The sequence below is a fragment of the Phodopus roborovskii genome, unplaced genomic scaffold (genome assembly GCF_943737965.1).
Source record: "Phodopus roborovskii unplaced genomic scaffold, PHOROB, whole genome shotgun sequence".
NCBI classification, from domain to species: domain Eukaryota; kingdom Metazoa; phylum Chordata; class Mammalia; order Rodentia; family Cricetidae; genus Phodopus; species Phodopus roborovskii.
In genome coordinates this window covers 17,597,304-17,619,943 of record NW_026126585.1, presented here as the reverse complement: position 1 = coordinate 17,619,943, position 22,640 = coordinate 17,597,304, and the positions used below count along the sequence as shown (strand labels likewise).

At 42.7% G+C, this 22,640-nt stretch overlaps 1 protein-coding gene across 1 annotated transcript in view; it reads right to left on the bottom strand.

The window, feature by feature from the left end:
- The window catches only part of Kdm5b (lysine demethylase 5B), a 55,641-nt gene that overhangs the window by 1,728 nt on the left and 31,273 nt on the right, over positions 1–22,640 (bottom strand). Inside the window, exons 12-25 of the mRNA XM_051204146.1 lie at positions 22,023–22,185; positions 20,413–20,532; positions 19,090–19,284; positions 16,228–16,409; positions 15,291–15,415; positions 13,043–13,193; positions 12,793–12,907; positions 11,303–11,658; positions 9,855–9,993; positions 9,066–9,245; positions 7,996–8,154; positions 4,719–5,204; positions 2,436–2,547; positions 859–1,013 (exon numbers count right to left, since the gene is read on the bottom strand). Of these exons, the coding sequence (XP_051060103.1) occupies positions 859–1,013; positions 2,436–2,547; positions 4,719–5,204; positions 7,996–8,154; positions 9,066–9,245; positions 9,855–9,993; positions 11,303–11,658; positions 12,793–12,907; positions 13,043–13,193; positions 15,291–15,415; positions 16,228–16,409; positions 19,090–19,284; positions 20,413–20,532; positions 22,023–22,185 (2,638 nt within the window). The remainder of the gene's footprint in view (positions 1–858; positions 1,014–2,435; positions 2,548–4,718; positions 5,205–7,995; positions 8,155–9,065; positions 9,246–9,854; positions 9,994–11,302; positions 11,659–12,792; positions 12,908–13,042; positions 13,194–15,290; positions 15,416–16,227; positions 16,410–19,089; positions 19,285–20,412; positions 20,533–22,022; positions 22,186–22,640) is intronic.

The following is a 22,640-nucleotide window of genomic DNA, read 5'->3' as shown; positions in this document are numbered from 1 at the left end:
CACAGAGCATATCTCAGTGAATCGGGTAGAGGCGAGCAATCAGAGTGTGGACGTCAACTTCAGGATCCACATGCACAGCATAAATACACACATGCATGAGACATGCATATACACATAAATACACATCGTACAAAAATACACATGAAAGGGGTGAGGAGTAGGGAGTGTGTGTGTGTGTGTGTGTGTGAGTGTAAGTGTGTGAGTGTGTGTGAGTGTATGTGTGTGAGTGTAAGTGTGTGAGTATAAGTGTGTGAGTGTAAGTGTGTGAGTGTGTGTGAGTGTAAGTGTGTGAGTGTGTGAGTGTGAGTGTAAGTGTGTGAGTATAAGTGTGTGAGTGAGTGTGTGTGAGTCTAAGTGTGTGAGAGTGTGTAAATGTGTGTGTGTGTGAGTGTGTGTAACAGGCCATTGCAGAGTGTCCTTCAGCACCTCGGACAAGCACCATCAACATCTACATCCAATCTTAGCCTCCTGCTTTGGAGGAGTAAAGAAAACCATTTGTTATTAAGCATCTTTAAAATCTTTGCTAACAAAAGGAAGGAAGGCCCTTTCATTCACAATGTTCATCTTTATAGCATTGCTATTATAGAGTAAAATAATCCAATTCCTCCATATTATCCCAATAATCCCACTCAAGGAAGAAAACAGTTCCCTAAAAAGTTAAAAATAAATTTAGCTATGATACCCTAACTGCTGTGAGTGGTTTCAGTGTCTGCCCTTGTACAGAATGGAGTGGTGAGGTACAGTTTGAAGGCTCTTGTGGCTCAAAGACAGAGCTATCTCTTTCACCAAACAAAGCATCCAGGGTTACACACAGACATGAAATGCCGCTGCAGACTTTCCCAGCAGCCTGGCACTCACCTTTTCAGTACAGGCTCTAACAGGTGAGCTTCGGTCGGTTTGCTGAGCAGAGCTTGGCTTTGTAAGTAAAGTCTGATAAAGCTCCTGAATTTCAGGAAGGGATACCTGGAGCAACTGGGCCTCCATCAACAACTCACTCACTTCTGGACTCACTCCTGGTAAAGACCAAACCAATCAAAACAGGATTAGTACTTGCAGATTTAAAGCTTCTTAGCAGAGAAGATGTCCCCATGCCACTTTCCTCTTTTAACTGCAGTGGTTTGTTAGGTTTACATAATATGCCTAACTATATGTGGTAGTTTGAGTGGCACTATGAAGAGGTCTGGATTTGTTGGATTAAGTATGGCCCTGCCCTGCTGGAGGAAGTGTGCCACTGTGGAGGCGTGGCTTTGAGGTCTCCAATGCTCAAGCCACACCCAGTGTCTCAGTTCACTTCCTGCTGCCGCACTTCAAGATGTAGGGCTCTCAACTCTTTCTCCAGCACCGTGTCTGCCTGAACATCGCCAAATCACACCGTGACATAATGGAATAAAGCTCTGAACTGTAAACCACCCCAATTAAATTTTTCTCCTTTTACTTATTTATCTTTTGGGGGGAGGGGAGTTTAAGACAGGGTTCTCTGTAGCTTTGGAGCCTGTCCTGGAACTGGCTCTGTAGATCAGATGGCCTTAAACTCACAGAGATCCGAATACCTCTGCCTCCCAAGTGGGATTGAAGGCATGCATCACCAATGTCCAGCTAAATGTTTGTCCTTTTGTAAGATAGTTGCTGTGGTCAGGCCCGGCAGTGTTAAAGGAGCATGCCTTTAATCCCAGCAGAAGCACTCAGATCTCTGTAAATTTGAGGCCAGCCTGGTCTACAAAGAGAGTTCCAGAACAGGCTTCAAAGCTACAGAGAACCCGTGTCTCAAAAAAAAAAAAAAAAAACCAACCAACCGAGAGAGTTGTGGTCATGGTATCTCTTCAAAGCAACAGAAATCCTATCTAAGACACAACAAAGAGAGGGTAAGGTAGATTCCCTAACACTTGGTTACAGCGGAAATAACCACTCTATCTGAATTCACTCTTTACTTATAGATAATACTAAAATGACCGTGTCTTCTACCTTGACAGATTCCAGCTGAAATGTTAGGCAGAACTCTGTATTAGGGCCACGTATGGTGGTCCTCAGTTACAATCCCAGCACTTCTGGATTGGAAGCAGGAAGATCAGCTTCATCCTCAGCTACATAGGGAGTTTGTGGCCAACTTAAGATAATGAAACCCATCCCCAATCTCAATCAAGCCTACATGGTGCTTGGTGTTCATTGGTGTAGGCATAACTCTTATCCCTAAAAGTAAGAGGATGCATTCCTGTATCCTTTGCTTTTATAAATCTTCAAATGCAACCCATCACTTCACTACTAAGAAAATGCTCAGTAATAAAGATCTTTGGTTTGTTTCTTGGTTTTGCTATGTAGCCCAGAAAGCCCTGGAATCATAATCCTCCTGTCTCGGCCTCCTGAGTGCTCTGTTCTTTATACATATTGGACACAGGTGGCCTGTCACTACCTAGGACAGTGTGAAATACAATACAAACCATGGAGGGGGACACAACTCTGTCCGGTGTGGAAGGGAGAGTGTGAACCCGAGCTTCTGCTGTGCCAGTCCTCAGGCAATGGAAAGGATGTGGTACCAGGGGGTTGAGACACCTAATGAAAGAGAAACACCTCATTACAAGGCTTTTGCAGATCGAAAACTCTACCAGTCCGAAGTTACCTTCTAGAATAAAAGACATTGTTTTTTCAGTAAGTCTCCTCTGGCACCCAGAAGCATGCCAAACCGACAGACTGATCTCAGAGGCAAAAATCTTGGGAAAAGAAACAGAGCACCTTTCTGTGTTTATGTAACAGCTAGGCATGGTGGCACACCAGCAACCCAGCACTTTGCAGGCTACAGCAGGAGGATCAGGAGTTTGAGAACACCCATGGCTCTATGAAACCTTGGGTCTCCAAAAAAAAAAAAAAAAAAAAAAAACCAACAACAGAACTCTCAGGACAGCCCTGGTAAAGGAATACAAGTGGCTTTGCTATTGGCTACCCCAACAGCAGCAGTATCCAATCACTTGCTATTACAGCAGCCTGAAGGGGAGCAAATGACCTAAGATGGTCACTGTAGTCCTTACTGGTGCTCTGCTAAGCACTCAACTCCTGAGAATTAGGATCTTCCCTCCTCCCCTCTCCTTTGTGGTGCAGGGGACAAACCCCAGGCAAACACAACAGGCCGTGTCTAGCTTCAAATTGTTAAGAGAGATGGGGCATCTCTACTTTGTCCATCCTGGCCTAGAACTCATGTGCTCAAGTGATCCTACCTGCCTCAGCCTTCTGACTGGCCAAGGATACAGTTTGTAAATATCTTTGTTACAAAAATATATTGGCATAAGAGGCCAGCAAAGTGGCTCAGCAGGTAGGTGTTTGCTGAGATGCCTAATGACCTGAGTCATGGATTCCTGCATATGAGCACATAAACACATATAATTAGTTGTAAAAACTACTTTAGGAGATACAGAGTTGGCTCAGCAGTTAACAGCACATGTTTTTGCAGGGGACCTGGGTTCAATTTCCAACACCTATATAGTGTGACTCTAGTTCCAAGGAATCCAGTGCCCTCTTCAGACCTCTGGAGCACCAGGCACACACGTGGTACACGATCACACACTTTTCCTGCAGTCCATCTACAGGAGACAACAGGAAACTGACCACTCACTGCAGAGATGGTCAGAAGGTCTGCCTTTTGATAATAAGACCATGAATAAGAACTTAGGGAGACAGCTCAGTTTGTAAAGTGTTTGTCATAAGCATGAACACGTGAGTTTGATCTCCAGCACTCACGTTAAAGCAAGCAAGCAAACAAACAGACCAAACAATCAGCCAGGTACGGTAGTATGTGCTAGTAGACAGTCCCTGCACCACAGAATAGGGGACAAGCAGATCCTTGAAGCCTAATGGCCACACAAACTAGCTTAACTGGAAAGCCTAAGAGAGTCTACTAAAACCCTGTCTCAAAAATACAAGGTAGATAGCTGCCCCAGGGTCTACACACATAAACATACACACAAACACAAAAAAAAGAAAATGTGTAAATGCATCTGAACCCATCAAACATCATTCTTTTTAAAGGCTAAAAGGACAAAGCAAGTGGTGGTTTCCCTTTCTACACAGTGATTTACAAGAAGGGAAAAAAATTTCAAACAAAAATTTAAAATAAGAGTACATGCATAAATTAAACTTGCATACAGGTTAACAGAATAAAGTATAAAATTTTGTATATACAAAAAGGTACACATGTGTACAAAAAAAAAAAAAACCCAGAATGTCTAAGAAGGCTCCTGACAGTGGGGATGCACTTTGGTTGGTTAAATGTTCAATCCTCAGAACCAAATAATGTCACCTGCCAATAACTCAGCACTCAGGAGACAAGGCAGAAGAACAAAAGTTCAACATCGTCCTCAGATACATACGCTGAGGTCAAGACCAGTCTGGGTTAGTTAGGAGAGACCACATCTCAAAACACAGAGAGCTGGGCCAGCAAGGTGCCCTGAGGCCCAAGCCTGACAAGAGTTCTCAGAGCCCACGTGAGCTAAAGGGCCTTTTATCACAACCCCAAATCATGCATGCCCCAGAGCACACACATTAATAATTAACAATAATCTGAAAGGCAAACAAACAAAAACTCCAGACAGCTAGGGACAGAGAAAACTGTAAGGACAGAAGGAGGTGGACGGCCTCTAAAGAGGCAAGTTTAAGTCCATAAATGCTATGGCAACACTTGACAGGACCACAGAGTGACGCAGATGTCAGTGCCCCACAACAGCCAGGCTCACCTTGTTGGTCTCTGATGCCTGTCCTGCTGACGCTTGCCATCTGCTAAACGACAGTCCAGAGCCCACTTGGTCTTGCACAAAATTTAGATTCCCTGAGGAAAGCAGTTGCTGGGCTCTGTGTTGCCAGTTCACGGTTCTTTCGATCATATAGCGAAGAGCATCCCCCTCAGGAAGACGAACTCGTATACGCTGTAGGGAGGCCAGCAGGGGCAGAATTTTCTCTAATGGAGGCTTCTCTGACCTTCGACAATGAGGACAGAGCCAGATTCTGGGGCTTTGTGAGATGCTGGGTACTGCCACACAACTAGTGTGGAAGGCATCCCTGCAGAGTTCGCACTGGATCATGGGAGGGACTGGAGACTTCTGGCACAGGCAGACTTTCAGCTCTCCATCTTGAACAGGTGACAGCAATTTCCCTTCGTTGGCAAGTCTGAGAGACTGCAAAGCTTCCATCTCTCTTAGGCGAGCTTCCCCAAGAGTTGCCATCTGCAAAGGAGTGAGCCATCATGGATATTGTCATAGAGAACTATCCCTCATCCACAACTCAAATCGCTAATTAGATGGGCTCCAGAGTACATATATCTGCATTCAAATCCAGAACAAGCTCTGCCTCAAGCTAAGACACATCCACTATGGCTAAATTTCTGCATGCACAAAATGAATATGCCAACAACCTGTACGCCACAAGATCTATGATGAGAATCAAAAGGTATGAGACAGAATACTCTCTGCCTTGCACACAGTAAATACAGTGTGAGCAATTACTTAAGCTACGCCATGTGTTAAAAGTCTGGCTTGTACACTGAGCTGAACCCCTGGAATCCAGTGGTAGAGAGAGAGGAGAAGCCACAGAAACAGATGACCCCAACAAGGGGAGTTCATGGACCCGACTGACAGTTTGGAAAGCAGCATAGGCCAGAACCAGGCCCCTTGCACGAGGGTGACAGTTGGGAGGCCTGGGCAGTCTATGGGGCCCCTGGTAACGGAACGGCATCTGTCCCTAGTGTATGAATGGACATTGGGAGCCCATTCACATAGAGGGATGCTCTCTCAGCCTAGACACGGGGGGGGGGGCGGGGGGGGAGGGGGCGGGGCGGGGGGGGCGGGCCTGGGCCCTCACCCAAATGATGCGACAGACTTTTGATGATCCCCAGAGGTGGCCTCACCCTTTCTATGGAGCAGAAGAGGGATGGGGGGAGAATGGGACAGAGGGAACTGGGATTGAAATATAAAATAAGATTGTTTCTAATTTAAATGTTTAAAAAAAGGTATTGGGGGGGGGGGGTCTGGCTTGTAGATTATGACCAAGAATACTCCTCTGAAAAGACTGGCACTGACACTTTCTGTGTGCTTTCATGCCCTTAGATTTTGTGTAGAGCAGGGGAGACAGCTCAGGACTGAAATCACTGTCCTCAGGAGGCCACGCCAGCATGACTGTCCAAGCCTGAGTCCAGCCTGAACTACAAACGGGGCTGCTCTTTGTCTACTAGTGTCCACTGCTAAGTCATCTATGTGATGAACACAGCAACAAGGGGCTGACATTAGTCCCTGAGAAAAAAGTTAAAGAGAAAAACCACCTGGAGCCAGGCAGGAGGCGGCGTACGCCTTTCATTGCTGCACTGGGAGACAGGGGGAGGCGGATCTCTGTGAGCTGGAGGCCAGCCTGCTCTACAGAGCTTTTACACAGAGAAACCCTGTCTTGAAAACCAAAGCAAAAGAACTCAATAAGCCAAATCAGGCTCGAGTTGTAAGATGAAGCACCTGAGGGTTAAGGGAAAAAAAAAAAATCCCATTGCTTCTTTACAGATTGGGGAAATGGATATATGAAGGAAGACATTATTTATGTATTTATTTAAATGATGGGGATAGGTATAGAAGTAAATCAAATATCAAACTTCTGGTGTATTAAGATAACATCTTTTTGTTAAATGTACATATGTATGCATGTATGTTATGTGATAAGGTTTCTTTCTACAGCTTAGCAATGGAAAGCAAATAATTGACCTCTCAGAACCTGACCATTTCCACAGCTTATGTACACAAGGGAATCCTTAAACAAGGACCCCTGTATTAGATAGGTAGAAGTTGAAATAGGCATTTATGTATTTTAAGGGAAAGAACCACCATTTTCAATAAAGGCTTCACAAAACGAAGCACAGATATAGTATGACTGGTATGATACACATACAATGACTAATCTGAGCAACAGTACATTCCCCAGAATTTATACCTCTGTTAAGTGACACATGACTGTATTCTTATGAGGCAACGCTCAAATCTGGCAAGGGCCTCCACCCACTGAGCAATCTCAACAGCCAGGCAATACTCTATCCCCTATTCAATGGTGGCATTCATTATGCTCACCAAGCACATTCCCTAGACACTGTCTCCTGTTGTTCTTGGTGCTATCTTGAATAAACAATGCTTACAAAATGTTAGCAAGACTCAATCATCCAGTATAATTTTTTTTTTTAACATTTTGAGATCAGGTCTCACTAACTAACTTTGACTAGCTCAGAACCCACAGATCCGCCATCCTCTGCCTCCTGAGCCCCACCATACCCAGCTATGGTGTATACTTGTATTTCCTATGTCGAGTTAACTAGTTAACTTGTTCCTCCTTTCTGGCAGCATTCGTCTCCTAACTAGTATTTCTAGATGAACCCATATGCATTCTCAATATTCAAGACTCAAAGATTGAGCCAGGCACAGTGACATACATCTTTAATCCCAGCACTCAGGAGGCAGAGGCAGGTGGATCTGTTCAAGTCTGAGGCCAGCCTGGTCTACAGAGTGTACACCAAGAAAACCACAGAGAGCCCACTTCAAACAAAGACTCAGATTGGGTGGCCTACTCCAAATTTTATGAGCCTCTGGGAACTTTTGTATTTTATTACTTTGCATTAACACCAAGGCAAGTGTGATTTACCATTGAAACAGTTTTGTTGTTGTTGTTGTTGTTGTTTAAGACAGGGTTTCACTGTGTAGCCCTGGCTATCCTAGAACTTGCTCTGTAGACCAGGCTGGCCTCCAACTCAGAGATCCACCTGCCTCTGCCTCCCGAGTGCTGGGATTAAAGGTGTGCGCCACCACCTCTAGGCCCTATTAAAACTATCCTTAAACTTGACAATTTTCAAAAGTACTTTTGGCAAACTCAAGCACTTTTCAAATTATTCTACTAATTGTGTCAATATTCTTACAGAGTACCTAAGGGTAAGAAACTATCCTCCCCCAGAACAAACAGAAGACAGACAGAGAGCAGACACCCACTACGTACAGCGGAGGCAGCCTCTCTGCTCTCCGTTAAGGCCCTCTCCAGCTCACTCAGACTCTCTGGTTTGGCGCTTCTCCTCTTCCCACTTGGCAAGGGCTCCTTCAACTTTCTCTGTTTCCTTTTCAGTCCCGAAAGGCCAATATCACACCTTGGACAAAGTACCTAATGTGAGGGAAAACACGACCATTGTTGAAAGAAAATAGACTTCGGATTACACAAGTTAGAAGCCAAAATAATGGGCAGGGTATACAATTATTATTATCTATCATTTTCTTTGAAAAATGCTGCCTAACTCCGAAAACTAATGTGCAAGCACACACACCATCAACTGATTTGAAAACTCATGTGCAAGTACACACACCATCAACTGATTTGAAAACTCATGTGCAAGCACACACACCAACTGATTTGAAAAGGAAAACAAAAAGGGAAAGGGAGGAGCTTGGCTGAGAAAACAGACCCTTATTATAGATCTAATTAAATAAGTAAAGATGTGTTAGATGCTAACTGATGCCAATGAAATTCATGAGCACCAGCTTACAAAAATGAAAAAATACAGCTTAAGTACTTTTTATGAAAAGTTGGTGAGGTCATATCAGGTTTACTAACGTTAACAACACTGGCTGTTCTTAGACAGAACTGGGGTCCAATTAGCTGCACTCATCAAGTTCACAGCAGTTCCAGAGCATCAGCCTTACCTTCAGCCTTCCATAGGAACTATCCACATACGATACACATAAATAGACTAAGATAAAATGAAGGTAGTGAATCACAGGCAGGTTTTAGAGTCTAATTTTACTATAAACAGAAACCTTTACCCACCCAGGTGTGGCGCATATACCTGAACTTAACAGAAAGAAGACAGGCACAATTTCAAGATCACCTGTCTACACAGTAAGACTCATACACGGAACAAATCCTATTCAATGGAAAAATGTTCTTTAGACATTTAGACTACACCTTACATGTAGCCAGAACATTTAAAGTTTCCTAAACCCAACTCACAGCAGATAGATCCAACAAGAGGGGCATGCTATGGACAGTATTCAAATTAGAGATGGTTGCAAGCTTACCTCTAACAGAGAATATGGTGAATTCTCAGTCAAGAACGTTTTAGCAGCACATTCTTTCCAAGCCTGAACTTCAGCTACTAATAATTCCAGTCTTGGTAAAGAATTCAGATGTACTGGGATAGATCGACCCCTTGCAACAAGGTCAATGAGTGCTTCTAACAGTGGCACGCGTCCTCCTGCCTAATAAATAAGAAATGAATACTTCTATGTAAAATAGGAAAAGCATAATTCAGTCTGGCCCACGATCAATGACCCATGACTTCAACATGTTAAATTCACTGAGGGTCAAGCGGGAAAAGGCAACATGTGTTTTTCCTTCAACAAATAACTCACAAATCTGTTAAAGTTAGTGTCGGATGGGTAAAATAATTAATGTGAGCTAGGCGGTGGTGGCGCACGCCTTTAGTCCCAGCAGAGGCAGGCGGATCTCTGTGAGTTCAAGGCCAGTCTGGTCTACAGAACAAGTTCCAGGAAAGGCTCCAAAGCTACAGAGAAACCTGTCTTGAAAAGCCACCCCCCCACACAAAAAAAAAGAAGCCAGAGAAGAAAACTGTAGGCATAGTCATTGCATGTCTGAGAGCTGTCACACGTGTGAGCTAAGTTCAATCACCAGAGAGCTGTCACCTTCTACTTCCACCCGCTTACCCACTCTGCAGTCACCACTGGGGAACAGCAGTTGAAAAGTTTCTTTCCTACTTCTGTCCAGGTTAGGGGGCGAAAACAAAACAAAACAAACAGCAGCAGCTAGCCGCAGACTAATATTCAGGGTTTTTTCCCTTTTTAACCTACCTGCAGGGCATCCACATCTTGAAGCCAGTCTCTGGCTCTCTGCACTGAATCTTTCAAAACTGCACCATTGGGCAGATAGGCAGGGATCTCCTCGATCTCCTTCACTGCTGCAGCAAGGCTGCTCAAAGAATGCCGTGGTCTACAAAAGCAAACCACATCAGCCATCAGAAATAGTTTTCTTATGGTTACATTGGCCACTACTTACAAGTTAGCTCATCTGAAATGATTAAGATTCCAGAGCAAGGGAGAGTTTTATCAGAGTGTGTATGTGTGTGTTTCAGGCAGGTGTGAGCTTGGAGCTGGAACTTGTGTGCTAGGACAGACAGAGCACAAAGCTCTTCTAACAGCTGCCCCAGCCCCTCGCCCATACATTCCAAAACTGCATTTAGTTCCACCTGTCCCCGATTTTATGACCTAACTAACACAAAGTCTACTGCATAAAGTAGTGCACAACTGGAGTAATTTTTTTCTGTGTTAAACTAGACAAGATGTTAAAAATCAAACTAAGCCTTTAATCCCAGCATTTGGGATTAAGGTGGATCTCAGTGAGTTCGGAGGCCAGCCTGGTCTACAGATTGGGTTCCAGGGTAGTCAGGGCTATACAGAGAAACCCCGTCTCAAATAACCAAAAGAATCAGATAATGTAAATTCTTTAAAACATTAATAAAGCGCAATGCCAAAACATTTCACATCTTCTAATGCAAAACAGTATCTACAACCTAGACTTCTTTAATGCTTATGCTGTCCACTCAAACAATAAAGATCTGCCATATAGAAAGCAAGACTAGGAAATAACTTCATTTTCACCTCTGGTGCAGAACGTTAACACATCTCAATCAAAAGTCTACAGACTAAATATCCTCACTTACCCAGCAACAGCAAAAATATGATTTCTACTGAAAATACTCCGCATTACCATCACTGCATAGAATAAACACATCAACACCCAGGCATGATACAGAGTCTTTCATGACTCTGGGTTTCACTTATGAACTGTAAATATGAATAGTTCCACATATTTGTAAATGTTTTCTTCTCTCAAAGATAGTATCATTAGAGAGTATAGGGACATTTCATTTAATCTTATTTTAAGTCACTCCCATCTAAATCATTTATTTTATAACCAGTAAAATAAACATTAATTTTCTTTCTTGTAACAGTCTTATTATATAGCTCCCGCTATCCTGGAACTCGCTCTGTAAACCAGGCTGGCCTCAAACTCACAGAGATCCACCTGCCCCTGGGATTAAGCCAAGCACCACCACCACAGCCACTGCCACCTGGCTAACTTTCTTTTCTCACGTTTCAAAGCAGGCTCAAACAGATGAGCTTTTGCCCCAGTGTTTTACGACGTCAGCTATGTTGGACAGTGTGCTGCCCTCTGCTCGAGGCTCTGAAGGTCACACAGGCAAACTCCCCAGGGAGAGGCTGAGACTCGTCTTGTTTACCTTGCTCTGAGAAGGCCCTTGGCTTTGTCATCCCAGTGCTCAGACACTGTAAGCAGCTCTTGCAGGCGGGCCATAGCTTTCTCCACAGCTGCGTATGGAGCCAGCCCCACCCCTAAGTCTATGAGTCGCCTCATATCATCCAATGAAAGGGAACTGGAATCTTGGCACGCCTGTTGCACCTCTTCCAGCCAACGGGCCTGTTCTAAGCGTGTACGAATCTCAGCAAGTTGTGGAAGTTCAACATCAAACTCAAAGCTGACATCCAGCAATGCGTGCAGCTCAGCAGCACTAGGCATTTCCTCAGAGAGTAGTTTCTGGCTGTGCTGCTGGAACTCCTCTACACGATTCAAGAGATCCTGAAAGCAAGCAACAAATGAAATCAGACAATAGAAGCCATACCTTCCAAACAGCACTTCAGTACTTGAGTTCTTTCAAACTTAAAATCTGAAGGTCATAGCTAATGCAAGCCTCTTCCCCAAGCCACGTTGTCAGTAATAATCTGAGTTTTTTTTTTTTTTTTTTTTTTTTTAAAAAAAAAAAAGCAACAAAGACAGGCACTGGTAGTGCACACCCTTAATCCAAGCCTTGGAGGTAGAGGCAGGCAGATCTCTAGTAGTTCGAGGCCAGCCCAGTCTACAAGAACTAGTTCCAGGACAGACTCCAAATCAATACAGAGAAACCCTGTCTGGAAAAACCAAAAGGCAACACAAATGTCAGTCACAAATGAAATCACAAAAGAAAATGTATGCCAACCATAAGAACAGGTAGGTGGTTACACTTCTTACGGTTTGGTTTGTTTCTGTCTTGTTTTTTTGGATTTGTTTGTGAGAGGTTGTTTTACACACCTATGTATGTTCACGTACAAGCATTCATGTCTGTCATGACCAGAAGAGGCATTAAGAGTCTTCTATTCCTCCAAGATAGGCTCTCTCCCTCAACCTGAGCTCACATTTTTTTTCAGCCAGGAAGCCAGTAAGTCTTGGCAACAATCCTGTTTCTGGGCCCACTAGAAACTGGAGTTAGAGGCACATGAGGAAGGGATGCCTAATAGGTTACATGGAGGCTAGGATGCAATCTCTGATCCTCATGGTTATGAGCAAGAACTCATAACCACTGAACTATCTCTCCATCCCCTTTAACCACAACCTAGACAGTCCTCCTTTCTCAAGCTCTATAATCACTGGGATTAAAAATGTGGGTCACCATGCCAGATTCACCAGTAATTTCCTAGTGAAATTCAACTTTACCTTTCCCTGTTATAATCTCCTATGTACCCACATTAATGCATCACTCAAGGAGAGCAGACTTGCAGTTTCCAGCACCCAAGCCAGGGGGCTCATAATCACTGGAAACTCCAGATTTAATATATCTATCTGACGCATGCATGCGCGCACACAAATTAACCACTGCAGAGGGCTACTTAATGCCAACTGAGTATAAACAATATGGGATTTACCCCGGCGTCCACTCATACATCTTTGTATGGTTACCTTTAGCAATGGTGTCTGACTAAGGACACATGGAAGAGCATACAACTGTGTCACAAACTGTCGGAGTTCATTCACGGTCAACTGATTCTGAGACTTTCCTCCACCAGATCGATACCTATAAAACACAAGCCCAGAGGAAGCTTTGTGAGAACATATATGTTCATTACTCATAGGTCTCAAGTCACAGAAATCTAGGACAGAAAGGAAAAACTTTAACAGCTTTCTAAGTTCAGGTCCATAGATTATATACCTTGTCTGCCTTTTGCCATTGAGCAACTGTTGGGCAACAGAGGCACACTTCTCTGCGTCCTGTGTGACCAATCGAAGGTGACGCAGAAGGTCATTGTCTGGGAATTTCTTCATCTCTGACTCTTCAATTAAAGCTTTAAAGCTGACAAGACCTAAAATAAAGACATCATCCTGGGATCAATCATTAATTTATAATTAGTTACAAAACAAAGGAGTGGGAAGCTCCTTCCACAGATGCAGCATTACAGCTACTATGCTTTAGACAATATTTATCTTATGGGGGGATTAGCGGAACACGTGCCTAGCGTTGGTCTTCATGCTAGAAGTGATTCTAATGGGTTTACACATTCTTTTCAAGAGAAAATCAACATCTCCCCCACTCCCATAAAGACAGAGAAAGAAAAAACTTAAAAGGGAGCTGGAGTGTTGGATCAGAGGTTAAGAGTATTGGCTGCTCTTCCAGAAGACCTGGGTTTAATTCTAATTATCCATGTTGGATAACAGCTATGTATAACTCCAGTCCCAGGGGATACAATGCCCCTTTCTGCATACATGTAATATATAGATATACATGTAGGCAGAACACCTGTACTCGTAAAAACAATAAATCAAGCTGGGTGTGGTGGCTCACACCTTTAATCCCAGCAGTGGGAAAGCAGAGACAGGCAAATCTGAGTTTGAGGCCAGGCTAGTCTACAAAGCAAGTTCCAGGATAACCAGGGCTGTTCACAGAGAAACCTTGTCTCAGAGCAAAACAAGTAAACTACAAAAATCTTAAGAAATTATAATTAAAAAACACATTCTCCAAAATGCAATATACTACTGATTTTAAAAGATTCTTTGAAAGGCAATATATTAATGAAATGTCTATGAACACTTCCTAGTTCTAATCAAAGTTTAGTATCCCCGACATTTGTCATTACCTTTTCCTTTTTTTAATCAAAGATTTTATTTTATATGTATGTGTTTTTGTGCATGAGAATGTGTGTGTGTGGGTGTGTGAGACAGAAAGACAAGAGTGTGTGTGTGTGTGTGTGCGCGCGCACACACACGCACGCATGCATGCATGCACAGTTCTTCACGCGCTTCCACTCACGAACGCCTGGTAACCACTGAACCCAGAAGAGGGTTCTGGATATCCTAGAGATGGAGCTAAGCACAGTTGAGAGCTGCTGTGTGGGTGAGGGAATTGAACCTGGGTCTTCTGCCAGAACCAAGTGCTGACCCTGTCCTCCCAGACCTCTTTGTAGACCTGGCTGTCCTGGAATTCACTCTGTAGACACAATTGGTTTTAAAACTCAGATCTGCCTGCCTCTGCCTCCAAGAGTACTGGGGTCAAAGGGATCCGCTAACACACCTGGCAAGAGTGAGTGCTCTTAAATGCTGAGCTATCGATCCATCCCTTGTCAGTCACTTCTACCATCTCTTTCAAACCTTTCTGCAGTTTAGCAGGCAACTTCCTTTTCAGTTAGGGGAAGGGAGCAGTATCACCATTTTCTCGTCAATGATAAAATGAAGGACCACAAAATGGGTTAAGCCACAGTAACATCTGTATGTCTGTCTTTATGGGGGCGGGGAGAAGAGAATGTAGTCTTGGTATACATATGGAGGTCAGAGGAAGCCTCTGAGGAGTTGGGAGATGCCTCTCCTTTCTAGGGGTCAAACTCAAGGTCGCCAGGCTTGTGTAGCATGTACGTTTTCCCTCCACTGGGGGCTTAAGGGAGGAGGGAGGAGATCGTTATCTTTTAATAAGAAAAAATCTCTAGCCCAGCAGGGGTGGCTCACACCTTTTTAATCCCAGCTTTCTGGAGGCAGAGGCAGGTAGGTGGCCAGCCTGGTCTACAAAGTGAGCTCCAGGACTGCCAAGGCTACAAAGAGAAACCCTGTCTTGAAAATAGTAAAAGCTGGGGCTAGAGAGATGGCTCAGAGGTTAAGGGCACCGGCTGCTTTTCTGGAAGTCCTTGAGTTCAATTCCCAGCAAGCACATGGTGGCTCACAACCATCTATAATGGGATCTGGTGCCTTTTCTGGCTGGCAGGCAGGCAGACAGACAAAAGACTGTATACATAATTAATTAATGAAAAGAAAATACTAAAAGAAAAGCAAAAAAAAAAAAAAAAAAAAACTAAAACTGTTCAATCATAGGAGCTAAGGGTGAAATAAGACTGTTTTTAGCCATCTGTTTTGTTGGCGCAACAAAATCCAACTCTACTTTACTGGCTACAAATCTCACTTTCTGCATTACGTACTTTTCTTCTTGTTGATCTTTGCTTCCAAAGCTTCATTCACATTTAAGGACCATTCATTGTAAGACTCTGCTCGAAGCTTCAATGCGTTCATCATAGGATACAGGTCATCCAGAGTGTATCTGTACCTGCACACACAACACAGACAGCTTTGAGACAGGTGACTGTGGACAAAGACTACCACAGAGATGTCACTGAGGGTTTAGTGAAGACTCTGGGCTGAGAAGATGGCTCAATGGATAAAGCGCTTCCCACAAAAGCAACTGAACCTGAGTTCCAGTCCCCCAAAGCCATGTGTGGTGGTGTGATTAGCAATGGCCTCCATACTCAAGTGCATTTCAGTGCTTGCTCACTAGAGTGGTGATACTTGACAGGTATTAGGAGTCGTGGCCTTGGGTAAGTCTGTCACTAGGGCTGGGCTTTGGGGCTTCAAGTCCTCAAGTGAAGCCTACTGTCATCTTCCTGCAGTCTGTGGGCCCTGATGTAAACCTCAGCTACCATGTCTCACTGAGGCTACCTTGTTCCCTACTACGAGGACAATGGACACCTCTGAAACTGTGACCAAGCCCCAATTAGATGCTTTCTTTTATACGAACTGCCATAGTCATGGTGTGTGTTCTCTTCACATCAATAAGCATGTAAAGCTGGGTGTTGTAACATGCGTTTGTCACCCCGGTACTGATACAGTGACATGGGAGACTCCCTGGAAAGTAATGGGTCATCCAGGCTGGCACACACTGTCAAGAACAACAGAGAGAACTTACCCGCAGACAGCACCCGAGGCTGTACTCACCCCACTAGCACACTGAAGCACATATACAACCACATTCACACAAGACTATGATCACACCCGCACACGCCATAAATATGCACATGTACACACGCGCGCGCACGCACACACACACACAGAGAGAGAAATGACTTAATGCTCCCTACTCACCGCAGGTTATACTTGTAAGGGGGACAGGAACACAACTCCCTCACGTGATGTAAGCAAACAAGCAGGCCGGGCTTGCAAGAGCAGGAGATGGCAGACATGAAGCATGTAGTTTTGCATTTTATACACTGCCGTTCATCATCTGGCAGCAGCTCAAAATCCATTCTTTCTGAATCAATTACTCCCTAAAATTAAATCTACGTTAGAAGCTTTGAAAGGATAAAACAATCTAATCTAAAAGACCAAGACAAGTATGCACAGAATTTTTAAGCCTTAGTAAAATACAAAAGTATGATTTAAAACTCTATGGGCTACAAAGTAACAATATCCTAGCATGTTAACAACCTTGATCAGCTCCAATCCCTCTTTGGGTAAGGTAAGTAAGGCCCCATGTCTAAACTATTTTGATCTGAACATAAGCAAGCAGAATACTACTGAGGTTAGCAGCTCATCTTACCCCAGAAAGAAAAAAAAGAAAAGAGATACTATCACAGAAGGGAAAAAAAAAAAAAAAAAAAAAAAAAAATGTAAAAGTAGCTGGGAACAAAACTCAAAGCACTTGCCCCCAATGCACTGAGCTAGGTTCATCCCTAGCTGGAGATGACTGTCATTGAGAGCACACACTGCCCTTGAGGGAAGACTGGAGCACGCAGCACCTACTCCAGGCGGGTCACAACACCCCGAGCTCCACTGCTGCAGATCTCATGTCTTCTTTTGACCAGGCCCTCACCCACACTTTAAGAATAAAAACTGTCTTAAAAATAATACAAAAAACAAAACAAACAAAAAAAAAAAAAAAACACCAGCTATGTGGGAATTGTTGACAGGTCTCAACCATTTATACACAAAGCTACCACGGAAGATATTGTAATCTGAATAAGTTAGAAAATGTGTAATTCAGGATGTAATAACCTAATCATTAAGAAAACATTTTAAAGTCCCAAATACTTCCTAAGGGAGCAACTCAGCTCAACTGTGTCATCCCAGGTGACCTCCAGAAGCCCTTTGTCACTTGAAGCCAAACTTTTATTATCTTTTCTCATGTGCACCCAAACACAACTTTAAGAATGCCAATTCTGCTTAACTCAACCTATGAGTCATTAGATTCCTTTTACTTTAACATTGTAATCATTTCTGACAAGTAAACAAAGACAAGACAAAGCATAAAATGCTAATGGGTACATCTGTCACCTTAATCATGATCATTGAAAAGGACTTCAATGGTCTGGAGAGAGTTGAGATTAAAGAAGCCCGTAGAGCTACTCTGAATTTTAGTTGAGGATGGAAATCGTGTAGTTTATACACAATTTTAACTTGTACATTATACATCTTAGGAACAAAATCAGTTATCCAAGTTACAGATATTAGCTACCATTATTTCTTAGATAATTTTCACTTTGAGGATTTTCTGCACATGTGTATTTTTTTAAATATTTAAAATTGTTATTTACATATTTTTCATTACATATATAATGTTCTGTCTGCACATCTGCCTTCAGGCCAGCAGAGGGCACCAGATCTCATGATAGAAGGTTGTTGAGCCACCATGTGGTTGCTGGCAACTGAACTCAGGACCTCTGGAAGCTCTGTGCCATCTCTCCAGCTCCTCTACCCATGTATTTTAATTACATCTAACCCTCATACACAATGCCCTCCCAAACACCCTTTTCCTGGTTTTATCTCCATTTTGTTTGTTTGTGCTTAGTAACTGAGTGAGTCCTGTAAGTGCTGTCCTTATAAACATTTAACAGCTCTTCAGCTAGAGGTGGAACCCACTACACAGCAGGCTGGAAGTTTGGTCTTAGGTAGTTCTTCTGCAGGTAATTACTAGAGCTACCATTACTGATGTATGTAGACCTTAGCAGTCACTTAAATTGCTTTCTCCAACAATGGATAGCCTGCTGGCAGTCCATAATGGCTCCCAATAGTCAACATTCCAATATTCTACCCATAGTGGCATATAAAAAAGTGATTATGTATATGGTTGATCCAAAAGAATCCATTACCAAAAAAACCCAAAACAACAACAACAAAAAAAAAACTACTAAATCAATTCCGTAACAGGAAAATGCAAATGAACTAAAAGAGATAAAAATAATTCTTAAAGAACAGGTTAGGGGTTAAGATTGTAGCTCAATTGCTAGAGGGCTTGTCTTATGTGCTCCAAGTCCTGGGGTCTAAATAAAACAGATACTGCGGCATGTATCTATTATTCTAGAACTGGGGAAGTAGAGGCAGGGGGATCACAAGATCTAAGTCATCCTTGACCACACACAGAGTTAGGGCAGTTCGGGCTATCTTTGACCCTGTCTTCAAAAAGAAACTGGAAGACTCATGCTAGTTATTACTTATTTCAACGTTTTTTACAAACTCAGAGGGCTGGAAAGACCACTCAATGTTAAGTATGCGAATCCTGAAAAGGACCCAAGTTCAATTCCCAGCACTCATGTTACTGAGCTTACTACTGCCTGTAACTCCAGTTCAAGACACTGACATCTCTTCTGACCCATGTGGGCACTGATCTTCACATAAAATTAAAAATAGGCAAGGAGAGTTCAAGGCCCACATACCAAGTTCAAGGCTTGGTATGAGACTGTTCTGGGAAAGAAAGGGAGGGATGGGCAGAGGGAGGGAGATAGAGACAGAGAGAGGGGACATCAATACTGCAGGAAAATAACCATTTGAAGAGACAAGGAGTAAAATAAGCACATAATAAAACATTCAATACAAATAAAAACACAAAGTATTACTACATGTCAGTTGGAATAGTTTTTGTAGAAACCAACTAGAAAGGAAAAGAAAGCGTCTTCTTAACTCATAGTACAAGAACTTTAAGTAAACCAGTGGCCTGGTCAGTAACCTTACCAGTTTACGCACAGTCTCCCGTAAAGCTTTTTCGTCCTCAATCATTATGGCCATGTCTTTCTGAACAGTTGACGCCACTACAACATCTAACACATCAGCCTTGGAAGCCATCTTGCATATCATCTCATCATGGGAAAAGACGCAGTAACGGTGCAGCAGGCGGTAATGCTCCACACACTGGCGGCCCAGTGGCAGCTGTCACAAGCAAAAGACATAGGACATGTTTACGTTGTTTATAACTCCCATAAACTTTTGACTTACTATATCATACTGCCTAATAATGAAATCTAGGTCAAAACAGCTATCACTCATCAACCCTAAACCAGACTCAGAGCCCAGGGTCTATTCATCTTTGTGCTCTAAAGAGCTGACAAATTAAAAACTGGTTAAGGAAAAAATGTGTTGACAATGAATTAATGAGTAAAATGGAGTCTAATTGGAAATACCTGTACATTTTCTAAAAACCGTGCTGAACCACTAGGCTTAATTTATGTCAGGGGATAATTAATACTCAAAAACTACTGTAGTGGAAAATAAGGTTAGTGCTTTTTCAAGAAAAGCAAGATGGTGGCACATGCCTAAATCCTAGCTCTTGTGGTATAGAAGCAGGAAGGTCCTCAACTACACCTCAGATTTTTAAGAGGCTTTGGCTCAAAACAAACAGAAAGCTACAAGTCACTACACATTTTATATCACACATAACCCTTTGACAGCTCTAACTTAAAATTTCAACTCTGCAATGAACTGAGACATGTCAAACTGGAATGTTTGTTACTAGTTTTCAAGCTTTAATAAGCTTCCCTTGTTAGAAGTCAACAGACTCTTGTTCTTCAGGAAGTCTTTCACAAGTAAGGTTCCCCAGAACCTACTGAGGCAGGATGGTTTGCAACAAAGAGCCCAGGGCTAAGGTTGGCAACATTGGAAAAAAACAAAGCCACTTCTTTATCCCTAAAAAGTTCATTTAAAACTTGTACAACTTAAAAAAGGGTGCAACGCAAGTTCTGGTTTTTACAGAGGTCCAGGGTTCAGTTCCTGGCACCCATGCCTGTGTATGAGCTTGTGCAGAGTCTCTCACACACATGCAGACACTAAAAATAATACATTTTACAGAGAGAAAGGAGTCTTGCTACAAAAGAAATAATGTCAGTTAAAATAAGCAGTGTGGTAAGGTCTGAGCGGTCATACAATGTGTTTTAAGTACCTTATTTGAATAGTAACCAGATGAGCATCAAATATACACGACAGTCTCTAAAACACCACATGCTGTTTAATTTGCACGGGAAAATGGTAGATCTGAAAAGGCACAAAATTCGTGATACATACCCAGTCAACAGTGCAGAAGTTAACAGCCTCAGCAAAATTAAAACCTTGGTTGAAACCACTGTGGTAGGCTCTTGGAAAAGTGATCACAAACTCTCCTGCACATTGGTTCGTTCGATAAACCTACAGAGACAGGCATGACAGACTTTTATTTTAAGATTTAACAGTAATGTTCTCAAAGACAATTTGGCCATTAACTATTAGATGATTCACCAGGACAGGACTGGACACACATACATCTATACATACATACCTCCTATCAATTCAAACTGAGGAGGAAAAAGACTGCAGTAGAATCACCTGCTTCTACTACAGTACTAGAAGGAATTAGTCTCTGAACAGAAGGATAGTGCTCATACCAAATACAGCCCCATCTAAGAGACAAGACATGTCTGTCTTTACAGACACAGCCAGGAATGTCCTAAGGTTCAGCAATTGTGAAGCAGAGCCAAGCAGAGCAGACGCCTGTGAATTGGAGGACAGTCTGCACTACATAGTAGGTTCCAGACCAGGAAGAATTAATCTGTTTATTTCCCTAAGCCCCAAATCCAGCCCCTATATTTTATTCTGATTTTGACAAGTTGGGAAAAATTCAAACAATGAAGACATGATGAGAGCTTTTATACATTCACTCATTACTTTCTAATGAACACAAGCCCTCAAATTAAAGTCCTGAGAAATCCTGTCTGATGGCCCCTGAGGAACAACACCCAAATGCAGGCATGCACACATAATACATCCACAGATGCTTGACAGAAAGAAGGGAAGAGGACTAGCAATGCAAAACAGCCAATTCTGGCTGGGAAGTACCAGGACAGAGAGTACACCTCGTACTCCCAAGACCCTGGAATCAACTCCCAGCACCACCATCAAAATAGTCCTACCAACTATGTCATTTTGGTTAATCACTCAAAATTAAGATCCTAAGATTCAGTAAGATTCACTGTTCATCCTTCTGTAGGAGTGGTGGGAATAAAATCTAGGACCTGTGCTTATTAGACAAGCACTCCACTGAACAATATCCCTACCCAAATTCTTTGTTAGAAGACCAAGAGATGGAAAAATGGCTGAACCGCGAAGAGCTCTTACTGCTCCTACAGAAAGACTGGGTGGGTGCAGTTCCCAGCACCCACATGGCAGATCACAACCTCTTGTAACTCTAGTTCCAAGGGATCCACAGATTCTTTTGTCTCCACAGACACAGACTCCTCAGGGAGATAGTACACCTAAACCACTCAGGTACACACACACACACACACAATTTATCAGTATTTTTAAAAGATTGTACACCTAAACCACTCAGGTGTACACACACACACATATAATTTATCAATATTTTTAAAAAATTTTAAAATCAGAGTTTTGATCTAATTGATAGTACAGAAGTCATATTCTGAATTGCAAAGCAAGTCTGTTCAGCAATATCGGTATTAACTACAACAAATTAGCTTTTATGATGTCTAAGCATCTGGCCCAGTGGGTAGCACCAAACAGCTGCTTGTATTATGAAGTTATGTGGCGACAATACTAAATAACTTTAAAAAGAAAAGGGAGACTAGACCAGTAGAGAAGTAGAGGGTAAGCTGAGTAGCGGGAGGGCAATCAGGACGTACAGGCACTTCATGAGTCATCAGAGTATTGGGGTTCATGATGGTCACAAGCTGGTGCAGGAGATCTGGCTGGGACACGAAGAGCTCTGGAGCTAGTGTCTTCATTACATTCTCTAGCTGCTCAGCGGCGTATCCTGGAACTCCATACCAGGTTTTTGGCTCACCCCTACAAACACATTATAAAAGTTGATCATTTTAACACCAACACACACACAAGGTTAAGGTTAAGCTGTTCACATTTTTCTGACCTACTTCTATAAGACAGAGATACAAATCAATGTTCAAATCAAGAAAGTAACATTAGAAATATGAATGAAATATATGTACTCCATTTTCCCTTCAAGTACAAAAAAAAACTTAAACTCTGCATCTAAGGTCATCATCAGCCCAGATCCCACTTTACAAAATGCAGACAACTAAGAGTTTCTAAGAATATAAAGAACCACATTTGCTACAGCATACAAGGTTACCACAACTTCCTCCTTCAACTGAGAAGGGATGGCAACCTTCCAGATTCCTTTTCCCTAGCCCAACTGCTGGAAAAGGTTTAGATCAGTTGCAAATATGGCAATTAGCATTTCTAAAGAGCCCTTATTTATTCTTCAAAGCACTTTCAATTGT